Raw genomic sequence first — 12,118 nt, 5'->3', positions numbered from 1 at the left:
CAGCATCCACTCCAGGGAGCGGGCCATGTACTGGGACTCAGACAAGTGCCTGGCCCAGACCCCTGCAGAGGTGCTGCTGTTGGCAGGACGGTTGCACCCTACTCCACCCCAGCAAGTCAAACGTCCCTGAGTCCGTGTTTCTTTTCTGTTGCCAGCATGAGGAGTAGGAGCCGCAGCACCCGCCCCGCCGCCGTCACACCTGCCTGTTGTGTGAGGTGCAACTGGCTGCAACAGTCATTGTGTCTCTGTGCTGAGTGAATAAACAGCTTCCAAAGAGCACAGGCTCCTTGCGTCTGTGGGGTGGGAGGGAAGCTCTAGCGGAGCTCCGTGCAGCAGGGCTTGCATTGGCCCAAGAACAGTTGGCTCCAGGCCTGCAAGAGGAATGTGCCAAGAGCCAGGCAGTGAGGAGAACGGAAGCCGGGAGTTTGCTACGGGGTAGGACCTAGTTACCCTTTGGGATCAGCCCCAGAGGGGGCTGTAGGGAGGCCGGGGCTGCCTGAGAGCACACATGGCTGTGCAGGGAGCAGTTAACACTGGTTTAGAATCGCACAGGCCAGGCCAGCTCCAGAACCCAGGTTTGTATCTCTATGGCAGACAAACCCCCGCTGTCATTTAGCCCCTGCAAGAAGCACTGGCTGGGAAGTCCCAACCCTCAGCTGAACAGGCCCGGCTTTAGCAGCAGCTCAGCAAACTATATTGGCTCCCTAGCACAGTGCTTCAGCCCTGCTCCTGCTCCAGCGGGACACGAGCCGGGGAGGGGAGAGATCAGTTATTGGAGCAGGCCCCAGGAGGAGCCAAAGGAGTGGCTATTTCAGTACAGAGCCAGCTCCATTGGCGGAAGAGCTCCTGCTACCCCTGCCCCAAGGCTGCCTTCATCAGGACACAGGAAGGCAGCGACCGGGGCAATGTGCTAGTATCTTAAATGTGTGACCCACGTTCACATCCCGAGACTGCTTTTTGCAGCAAGCACGGCCTGACTCTCTGTCCTCAGGGCGAGCGATCAACCCCGAGTGGCATTGGAGGGAGGGGGGAGGCTTGTAAAGCCTCTTGCCGAGAGGGGAACACAGGGCTGCTGAAGTCCCTGAAATGCAATTCCAGAGTCAGATCAGATATTGAAGGGGAAGCTACTGCAGATCATGCTCCTGTTCTCCAGCTGCAAGGAGTGGGGAGACGCTACTGAACAGGCCCTTTTCCTGGGGCTGCATGGACAAATCCATGCAGAGTAAGGGTGCGGCTATGCTGCAATAAAACACCTACAACTGGCCTGTGGCAGCTGATGCAGGCTCACGTTGCTATAAAATTGCAGTGGACACATTCAGGCTCAGGGACCCTGCTGCTGCTCGGGCTCAGAACCTGGGCTCTAGCCTGAGCCAGAAAGTCCGACAGGCCAGCCAGGGACGTGATGTTGCAGTGTAGACATGCCCTAAGAGGGCAGGGCTCTGGTCTCTTTCTCTGCTCTTGCAGGGCAGCTCCCAAGGAGGCAGCACTCAAAGGCATTTAAAACCCAGGAGAAACAACAGAATAGCCCTGCTAGGCTCAGCCAGTTTTCATGCCCCCCCGTGCCTGGAACAGTCCTCCTTTCCCTATGTGTGAGGCAGCCTCCCGCTCCTCAGGACTCACCTAACAGCTGGCCTTACTTACCCCCATCTTTGCTCAGCCTCTCCCAGCACCCACCTGGCCGCTGTGGCAGGAAACTTTCCATGACAGCCATTGCTCAGAAGCCCTTTCTCCTGTTCACAGCCGTTGGCAGTTTAGACAGTGACCTTTTTGGGGTCATCACCCTGGCCCTTGCATGTGTGCAAGGCAGTGGGCAGGTTTATGGTGCTCTATACAAGTACAGTCACTGCATAAGGCCCTGCTCACCAGTGGTTCAGAAATGGGGTACGCTGAACTGCATGCAGACTGTTCAGACCTGGTTTAGAGAACTTGTGCACAGCCAAACTGTGCAGGGGGACGAGCCAAACTGAGGTTAGGATCTGGTCAAACGTGTTAAAATCTGAAGCACTCACCCACCATCCAGCAGGAGTTTAGACTTCAGCTGAGAGAGCACCCAAGGCAGGGACGACCACCAGAGCGAGCAGAATGCCAGCGAGCCCATAGGCATTTGGAGAGAACTGCAACATAAAAGGGAGCGCTGCACTCAAGCAGGGATGAGGCATAGATCCTATCGCCACAGTAGGCAAGACCCCTATAAAGAAAGACATCTCTCCACACACTTCTTTTAAAATAGAGTTCTTTAATAGTTTCCATTTAATACGCTTGTTTGCAGTTAGTAAATTGGCAATAATCTGGGCAGCAAAAACCTCAGCAATGCATTTGGGATAGTGCAGAATTCCAGGAACATTAACCAGCTGGGATCCCACCGCCGCCCCCAACAGTCCATCACTTGAGCTGCTGAAAACCACACTAATGACAGCAGAGCAGCAGCAAGCTCTCTGGTCCATCACATTAACATTCCTGCCCTCGCACCATTCCTCTGAGACATCTTCATTGACAAGAGGTTGCTACCACAGTAAGAATGAACGACCGAGCCACCTCTGGCCACTTGCAGGGTAGGTTTATATGAGCGGCTAATGTGAACGAAGAGTTCTATGGAAGCCAAGAGAGCGTGAGTGTGAGCTTTAACCTCAACCTATTTAATGCCTTAAAACAAAGCTAAAAAATTGTTAGAAACGTTCAGTTTATGAAGGATCCTCTGTCCCTTCACATAAGTCAGACAGAACCTTCCTTCCAGGGAGGCCAGATCAGCTCCTTCGTGGGAGAAGAAATTGCTTCCTGTGCACCTGTCCGAACCAAGCCAGTTCAATCAGAACCACGTGATAAAAGAGCCCTGGCTCCAAGATCAGTCCCTGGAGCTGCTAAAATACATGAAGAGGGGGATGTCTAAAACAAGGGCAAACACAGCTTGGCCCCTACCTGTAAATTCCAGAAATACACAGATCAAGTTAAGAATAAAATATATTCTCTGCAGATTTATAGCATCAATCTTTGGATGCAACAATTAGCTAGATTAGGGAAAAGGCATTCTTGTAACTTAAAAGCCTTTTCATTTGAAGCATTTATTTTAAGTGTACATCTATTACAGTTAAGAATAAGCAAAGATTCACCAAACCCACAAATATCCCAAGAAAAAAAACAAAAAATAAAAGGACAGATGGAAAAGAAATTTGCTCCTGCGGGAAAGCTGATGGAGAGTTGCAGCTGTCATGGCAAAAGGTTCTCCCAATGGGTCGCCTCGTTTTGGAGGAATGGCATCTGCTGGAGCTGTGTGTTTAAAAAAAAAATCTCCCTAGGGGAAGGAAATCCCTCAGGGGAAGACATTAATAGCTCCTTATAAACTCGGTTAAAGCTCCAGTTGGATGCACTGGCTCAGCAGTTTTGGAACTTGTTTGCCCCTTGCTCCTCACTCTCTGTTTTACCAGTCAGTCTGAATGTGAACTGCCCAGGGCGGACACTGAAGTGTGGTTTAAGACTAGCCTGGGCATTGCAACATTCACTCAGTTCTAACAGCATAGCCATTTCAAAGGCGACTCCAATTACAAACAGGTCAACGCTCTTCAGAATCAAGTTTTTCAGACGGTACAATCTAATCTCAGGGGCTAAACATCCGCCCTGCACATTCAACCCCTGCTTCAGGGATCCAAAGATTTGTATTCCCTTTGCTGGCAAAGGTCCTACACATTCAGACAACCATTGTGTGTCTGTGCCCAGACTGGCTACACAGTAGTTGCTCTCCCTTCCTCCTGGCTGCAGATAAAGTCTTGGGGGAGGTGGTACTGGTCACAGAAGGGGAGGACGCTGCAGGTCAGAGATACTCTCACGTGCACTCACTGCAATATGTTTGAAGGATGTTTCCCATTAACTGTCTGAGCTACCAAATATTAGTGTAAACTTAAAACCTAAATAATTAAAATTCACAGGTAAAGTTTGGGGGAAGAATAGGAAAATGGGTCTCAACGTAAGCCACAGAGGCATGAGATTTGCTTTAAATGCAGTGGCTCAACGATGCTTCGGCACTGCACTGACTTATTTCATTCCAAGAAATCTCAGGCCACATCCAGCATCCGGCCTTTGAACAACGTGGTCTGATGCTGTTGATTAGGAATCGCAAGCTCAGGCAAAGTTAAGCGAAGCAGTCAGATTTTTGCCAAACTTGTTTTTTTAAAACATACTTTACAAAATTATTTTGATCAAAGGTCTTTTATTCCCAGCATCTAGCACTGTTACTCTGATTAAAACAACAACTCTAGGAAAAACCTGACATCTCCAAGCCAATATTGCACTTCGAAATTAATGTTGGTATGTTGATTTAAGGTATTGAAGACTGCAAGCTTAAACTCCGGTGTTAGGTTTCCAGGCACAGCTGGTTAGCACTCGCCGTGTTCAAGAGCGGAGAACCTTGCAGCAAAAGCAGTGCTCCTGAAGGCAATTTTAAAACCAGATTAGTAACCCAAGAAGGGACAAGCCACAAGTTTAAAAATCAGTACATTTTAATCTATTAATGCCTGGTCAAGTCTAGGCCCCGGACTGCAATTTCCCCCTCACTGAAAGGTTGCTGCTCTCTGCAGCACTGAACAACACCTTCCGACAGGAAGGAGCCGCTGGGCAGAGCAGGAGCAGAGGTTACCTCCTAATGGAGCAGCACAGACAGATGTGGGCTAAACAGATTTATCACCAAACAATCCAAAAGTGGATGGTAAAAAGGTGAACAGAGCTACAGCATCCAGAAATTCAAAACCACACACAGTCTAACCCACCCTCATCCCCACACCCCGACACACCCAACCCTGAAAAGATTGCTTGCTCCTAGTAGATGCGTGGGGGGCATCTGCATGCGTTTGGCCTGTCTGACCTTGGTTCGGATGGCCTGGGGCCTTTGCTGTGCTTTTTAACGTGCTAATTCGGGTGACCACAAGGAGAAGCCACAACTAATGTGGAGTATCCTTGTCTAGCCACACTGCACTGGGGGAGCCAGAAAAAAGGCTAGTTTTTGCAGGGGATTATTTTTATCCCCAAACAACTGGAAGCTCCGTCCCTGAATGTCACCCAGATAGCTTACGAAGTCCTGTCCTTCAGAGATCAGAGGTGGGGGAAGAGTCTTTAACAAAGCAGTAACATCCATGGTTCCAAGCCTAAACACACACACACACACGCGCGCGCGCAACACGCAACGTATCCCTGAAAATCCACCATCTGCCAGATACCCTCCAAGCGCTGTCCATTTGAAGCCAGTCTGACGAATCACTCCTCAGTAAAATCTCTGTCAACGTCCATGTACGCTTCGTCAATATAGCTAACTATGGCACAGGGTGATGCCTGGTCGGGACTAAGCAGTATAGATACAGTCTCTTTCCAGTAGGTAAAACTAATACATGAACTCTGTGGAGAGAGAGAGAAAGTCTAATTAGGTGACAGGCTGCAAATAACCCTGAAGTTCATTAGCGTGAACCTGAGTTGCCCCCATAGTATGAGCTACGAACATGAACCAGATCTCCCTCCTCCTGTGCACCAAGCAGAGAGAAGCCTGAAAGCCATCTTACACTCGGGTCTGATTTGCTCATCAGGCCAGCATCGGAACCGTCAGTTTACCATTAATCCCGCTCGGCTTTAGGAAAGCTACCCCACACGACGGGAATGCATCCCGCACAAACCAGACGATGTGCGTATGTACGGAAGCCAGCCTGCACCAATGAGTCTCTGTAAAATAGATTAATATTGGAAGCAGTTCCTTTTTTATAGCACCCCAAACCACAGGGCTCTTCCTTTCTTCTTGTCCCACAGCTGAGAGGATATTTATAAACAGAACCAACTTCTCCTCCTCCAGCCAGACAATGGTAGAGGTGATCCAGCCAAGGAAAGGGGAGAGGTGCAATAGTCCCAGTAGCGCTGCACTGAGAGATGGATGGCAAGGGGAGCCATCTCCACTGCCACAGACCTACTGCAGGAGGAGGCATTAAGGTGCGGAGTAGGGATCCCTACAGAGCGTGCTCTCAATGGAGAGACCCACTGAGATGAACCTACCCTACTAAACTCTAGCAGGCCAGCAGTGCACCTTCTAGTCCAGGTGTAGGTGGGCGGGCTGAAAAAACATAGGGCCAGAGTGAGCCCAGCGGCTAGCTCCGGGTGTGCAGGACTGGTAGTGGGCGTCATGGGGCGAAGATGAATTGGACAGGACAGAGGGGTTACCGCCTAAGTGAGAGGTCTCCATGCGACAGGCTGTAGAGCTGCATGCAATGCATGGAACCTGTGTCACAGAACAAGGTGACAGGACTCTTCCAGGCTGCAGGAGCAGCCGACATATGGCCCCAGCACTCTAAGGTCCCAAGCATGGTCCTGTCTCCTAGGTCCTGTTCGCTCACAATGGGGTAGCAGGCACCTGCCCCTGCTGTGGCTCAGCTCCACTCCCACTCCCTGGCAGGTCCGCAGCAGGGTAGGTGGGCATGAGGCAGAGGTGTAAGAGGGTGCTCCAACTCGGCCCACACAGGAAAGCCACGCAGGACTGGGTGCAGGGAGGTAATGGCACTGTCCCCTCATGCAGAGAGCAAGCCAGGGGAGGGCACGGGGGGGGGCACTGCTTCTGCCAAGGACGTGACGATTATGCAGCCATGCGCACAGTGGAGCACATGGCTTCCCTTACACAGCAAGCAGGACCAATCCTAAGAACTCCGTTTTTGTTCACATGCCTGGTCTCCGGCAATAAGCAGGCGCCACTGTGGTATCTGAGCCAGGAAGCTTGTAGCCGGCTACCCTGTGGTGATAACCAGTTATATGGTTCAAGCCCAGGCCCAAGTGGAGCTGAGACAAAGTCACCCTCTAGCTGAACAGCTGCGTATGCAAAGCGCAGGCACCGGCTTCGGTGCACGTTTTCATTAACGTCAGAGAACAGTCAGTTCCTTCACACGGCAGACCAGGCGCCAAGAGAGCAACGCAGCGGTTATGGCAGACAATACCGTTTTCTCATGTAGACGGCTCTCAGCTGGTGCCTACATGAGAGGGACCAGGCATGCCAGCAGGTCAGTTTCAAGAGACAGGATGGACTGACAGCCATGTGCCACGCTGAAGCAGAACACAACAATGGCAGAGCGCGATTTGCTATGGCAGTTTCAGAGACGTGCTAGCATCTCTAACAAGAGAATGAGGCACACAATGAGAAGACGTCATTGGGTATTAACTGCACAAAGAGATAAGACAATGCAGTGCCTGTGCATTGCAAAGAGCTCCCTTGTGCACCCAGTAATCTACAGGCTCGAAGATTGGTTTTCGCTTGTCACTCAAGTCCAACAAGGAATGCCAAGCAGAAGAAAAGATCAGAAACTTCTCAAAGAAATCACAAGTCTGCACCTTGCATGCAGCATAAACTCCACTCCTGCCCATCGCCGCATCCTTCCACTGACTCTCCCGCTTTCATTTTGTGGAGGTCAAGTGCCTCACCATCCCAGGCCCTTCTAGCTATGCCCCCTCCCAGCCCAGGCACATGGCCTTAGTGGTCTCACGTAAGGAACACAGGCTATTACACAAGCTTGCTAGCCTGCTCCTAGGATAACAGCTGTTTGGGAGGGGACTTGGGAATGGAGTTAATGTACAGAAACCAACCCTGATGGATTTTGTAGGGAAACCAACACAGCAGCATGTTGCAGGCTGCTGACCCAGATTCTTTCTGGCTCCTTGCACCCATCCCTGGCACTTCAGTGGCTAGATGCAACAGCCAACTCACTACTATAAAAATAATTAAGAAATAAGTGTCCTTTACCTATGCAAACATTCATTAACATGGATTATATGTAAATATTATACCATCAATACTGGAAGTGAATTAGTATTATATATATTATACAAACCATGGGAAAAGAACATAAAGACTGCTAGATCAAGCACTCAGGTTTGGAAGGGTTCCCTGGGTAACCCTAATTCAGCCCCCTCATGCATGTGTGTTAGGACACAGATGAGGTGGGGGAGGGGATCTCTTATTGGACCAGGTTCATAGTGCTTAGGAAGAATATAAATGACATAGATGGCATGGAGGTTGAGAAGTGAGCTGTCGTACAAAGGGGCGGGGAAGCTAACATGAGACAAATGGAAAAACTGAGGACAAGGAAAATTAAGGCTTAATTTAATATTAGACTAAATATCAGGAAGACTTTGGACACCTAAAGTGGTTGAACCTACCCGGCATTTGATCCAATTAAGACAGGATTTTCTGTAAGTAAAGCTATTGAGATGGGGCTATTCCCTTCATACTGTCCAAGCTACCAATGACTACTGCCACCAAGGTGCACAGGACAATTCAGCTGTTTCTCCAGCCAGGGTACGTTACCTGGTACAGATACAAAGGGGCAAGGAAGAGTTCCATTTAGACTGTTAACTGATCAGGACTTATAAGCCACCGAAGATGAGCATCATTTCCTTTTAGTGTTAGAATTACACGGGTTAATATTCTAACACTGAGATATTGACAAGTTAGAGGGATTTAAGAGAACAGCACCATCAACAGATTAACGAGCAGGAAGGGCTGTGTTAGAGTGAAAGCTCAAGACCTGTATTTGAATCGCTTGGGTATCTGTGGGGGAAGCATGACCATATGGGACAGACAGGTGCATTAGCATAAGTTAGGGAAAAGCTGGGCTGAATAGCATGAAAAGCTTCCGGATATTGAAATCTATGAAAATGGCATAATAGCTCCTCATACACACTCCTTGGGGAGGGGTAAGTGGTAGAAGCCCATTGCTTGGGACACTTATGGCACAGCTCTGGAACAGTACACTTTCTAGGGAACAATTCTGCACTGCCTCCTCAGGAACCTGGCCAGAGTGCCTCAGAGGTCTTTGCCACCTCTGATCTGATGAGAGGATTGAACAGATCCAAGCCCTACAGTTGCCTCACGCTCTTCTGATCATGTGCACCCTGGCACTGGATTGCTAAGACACTATAAAAGCACTTTAGGAAGTTCCATTTCCTTATTTCCCTCAAAACTTCTCATTTCTCCATTTGTGCAGGCTGGGCCACTAAGACTACCATGGTTCTCCCCTAGGGCAGTAGGAGATCGAACACATACATTTTCTAAGCAGGTGCTGTCCTTGTCCTTGTTGAGGTAATGCTGTTGCCAGAATCGCAGGAGACTATGAAAGTTGTTCAGGATGAACCCTGGATATTTTTCCGTGTATTCCATCTCTTGCAGTGTGTGCAGGTAGAAGGGTAGCTTGTCTTTCCTTCGGGCCAGCATTAAGATAACTAAGCTTGTGTTCAAACAACTGACATTTTCCTAAAATAAAGGAGACATGGTAAATCAAGTTACAGAAAAATGCAGAGATCAAGTATTCCATGAAATGAACACACAGAATTCATTTAGGGTCCAAACCTATCCAAGAGAAATGCTTCTAATGCCTACTGCACAGTAAAAAAAAAAAAAAAAAAAAAAAAAAGCATGTCTCGAAAAGAAGTCAGACCCCCAAACCCATTAATACACGTAATGAAGATTACGGTGATCATATTTTAATGTCAGCTCTTTACCTGTGTGAGTGTCTGTACATGAATAATATTAATGAGGCGGAAAAGGAAGGACATTCTCATGGACATCTGAGACATGTATGATAACAGGCGGCACTCGGACAAGACTTCTGCAACTATAGGGAAGAAAACCAGATTATTAGGTTTGCAGAGTTTAGATACAAAAGAATGAAACCGTCATTCTTAAAAACTGGATGTAAGGGGAAGACAGTCATTCTTGAACCTAATGCAAGACTAGCCGTTGTATTCAGAGCTGCAGACAGGTTGTGCTTCTCTCCGAACAGAGACAAGGGAGACTTCTGGTTGAAAAAGATGGCTGTCCTGAGGACGGATTGTCTTCAGCCACAATGTTCTTTTACTGCCGGGTGGTCTGCAACTGAAGGCCATTCCAGCTGACAACATGGGCAGCACAGGAAAAAGAACTGGTGCTCACACCCAGTAAGCACATGGGCCAAGTCATGCATCTGAGAGACACACTCCTGCTAAGGATTTTAAAGCCTGATCACAATCTCTCAAAGAAATGCCAAGTCTTCCTTTACCTTTAATATCAGACTGGTTCTCAAATCGGTCCAGGGACAATGTAATGCAGCGAACCAACATGTTTGAGTCAACCAGTGAACTGTTGATCTGATTCAAAAAGATCTGAAACTAAAGACAGACATTTTAGTGCTATGTTTGCAAAAGCTATATACTTTATACTGATAGGCACTTGTGGAGCAGAGTTTCATACACTTTGAGAGCATTGTATGTGATTAACAAACTGGATATTACCCATGGCGTGAACAGTAATTAGGATTAGCTGCCCACTGCAGGTAGGTCTGCAGACAAGGCCCTGAGACGAGTACAATTATGTGACCACACAAATGGCCTTTGGAAAAGTTACTGCATAAAAGTGTGCTCAAGAATTTGAGCTTTTGTTTTAAAGGACTAAATCTCTAGCCACATTGCTAGATGTGATGCCAGGTCACATCCTGAACAGGTGTTGTGCATCCAAGTCTGTAGACTACCTAAAACAGTAGCTCAGAAGTACAGATGCCCTGTTCATTTCAGAGGTAACTATGAGCCCTCAACCCCCAAATTATAAATTGCTTCTGCTCCTGCCCAGAAAAAGGAAAGGGGCAAATTAACCCATATACATCACAGCACAACACCTGGTATTTGGCACAGAGCAGGATGGCTGTTTTTTTGAAGAGATTTACCTTCTCATCTGTGTTGATATATTTGTTGAACCTCTTGAAAGCATCAATGTTGAATTTCATCAGTTCTCCCAGCAGATCGAAGTAACTCTGAAGAACATCCCGTGATTTGCACTCACTGTCAACAATGCAGTAGAGAATTTGCTGGCAAGAAAGGAAAGTGTGTGACCACCACATTTTAGCTTAAGTCACCAGAAAATTCAGATTCAAATGCTTGTGATCCAATTACTGCTTCAAAAAGTTTATCCAGATTTCATTCTTTTTAGAGTAGGTAAATCAGGTGACTTTTTCCATAGCACCCACAAGTGGAGTATTGAAGATAGATATAAATCACTTAGCATCTGGATACTGTAAGTAACTGTACCAGTTCCCAGAGTTAGATTGAACCAAACCTAGCAACTATAATCATGTACATTTCAGGTTCCTATAAATCACAGATTTACTGATCACCCCCTTAAAAGTTCATCTTGATGTTGAAACCAGAGCTACACCTCTCAAAAGGTCTTGCATTAGGTATAAGATCTGCCTATTGCTGCAGTGAATTCTAGCACTTGTTTTTTAAGCTTCCTGGATTTTCTTAAAAATTAAGCCCACCAGTTCATGCTAAGTTTGTTACAGTGTATTTGTGCCAGAGCAGTTATCTAGGTTATTACCTCCAAGAGTCCTCTCTTTAGCAGGAACATCTGGTCTGCATAAGAAGTGGCACCTCGTAGAAAACTCTCAACTGCCCTTGCTTGCCAAAACCTGAGACAAATATAAATTCAACTACTAATTCAACAAGGCTATAACTCATTGGGAAAAGTTACTTTACTACATACACCTCAGACTAAACTGAGTTTCCCTGTCCATTTAGTATCAACGTGAAAGTGAAGAGATGTAAAGAGATTCCATAGAATAGTAACTCTATTCCACTCACACTACCAGAGAAACCAAATCAGAATATTTTAAGTCTTCTCATGATGGATAATAAAATACTTCAGCTGCCATGAACTCTGAAGACTAGCAAGTCTTCCCACCCCACCAAAAAACAACATATACCAGTGTAAATGGAACTCACCTGAAAGAGGACTCAGCTGGTTCCTTCTTCATGACCTGTAGTAGCCTGGTTAACAAACCTCTTTTGCCATCGCAGACTAGACTTCTAAAGCATGTGGGGAAAAAAATTACAAATGTGCGTGGAAGGATGGCAAAAGCAGGTCACTACAGAGCGTACTTCTGGAGATCAAGCTAGATACTACTCACAAAGCTGAATATGAAGAGTCCAGTATTACACAGCAACATCAAGCATGAGCATTTCACATTGCCCACAAGAACTGATGACCACGTAGCTCTGATGCTGCAGTCTGCAAGAGCCGCAGCATAACTGGCTTTCAAGGAAGTTTCAAACAGCATTTTTGTTGAAACGTTACCAAATAGGA

General features: G+C 47.3%; 2 protein-coding genes across 2 annotated transcripts in view; one reads left to right on the top strand and one right to left on the bottom strand.

Moving 5' to 3' along the window:
• MYH7B (myosin heavy chain 7B) overlaps positions 1 to 271 on the top strand; it is a 50,997-nt gene extending 50,726 nt beyond the window's left edge. Inside the window, exon 42 of the mRNA XM_073309927.1 lies at positions 156 to 271. Coding sequence (XP_073166028.1) covers positions 156 to 167 — 12 coding nt within the window. The 3' untranslated portion in view covers positions 168 to 271. The remainder of the gene's footprint in view (positions 1 to 155) is intronic.
• A 1,945-nt stretch (positions 272 to 2,216) lies between these two features.
• The window catches only part of TRPC4AP (transient receptor potential cation channel subfamily C member 4 associated protein), a 70,377-nt gene continuing 60,475 nt past the window's right edge, over positions 2,217 to 12,118 (bottom strand). The window contains exons 13-19 of the mRNA XM_073309576.1: positions 11,758 to 11,841; positions 11,354 to 11,444; positions 10,704 to 10,844; positions 10,044 to 10,152; positions 9,508 to 9,620; positions 9,053 to 9,259; positions 2,217 to 5,379 (exon numbers count right to left, since the gene is read on the bottom strand). Of these exons, the coding sequence (XP_073165677.1) occupies positions 5,242 to 5,379; positions 9,053 to 9,259; positions 9,508 to 9,620; positions 10,044 to 10,152; positions 10,704 to 10,844; positions 11,354 to 11,444; positions 11,758 to 11,841 (883 nt within the window). The 3' untranslated portion in view covers positions 2,217 to 5,241. The remainder of the gene's footprint in view (positions 5,380 to 9,052; positions 9,260 to 9,507; positions 9,621 to 10,043; positions 10,153 to 10,703; positions 10,845 to 11,353; positions 11,445 to 11,757; positions 11,842 to 12,118) is intronic.

The sequence above is a fragment of the Lepidochelys kempii genome, chromosome 13 (assembly GCF_965140265.1).
Source record: "Lepidochelys kempii isolate rLepKem1 chromosome 13, rLepKem1.hap2, whole genome shotgun sequence".
Lineage (NCBI taxonomy): Eukaryota > Metazoa > Chordata > Testudines > Cheloniidae > Lepidochelys > Lepidochelys kempii.
Note: the sequence above shows the minus strand (reverse complement) of the source record. Positions and strands in the feature narration are given on the sequence as shown.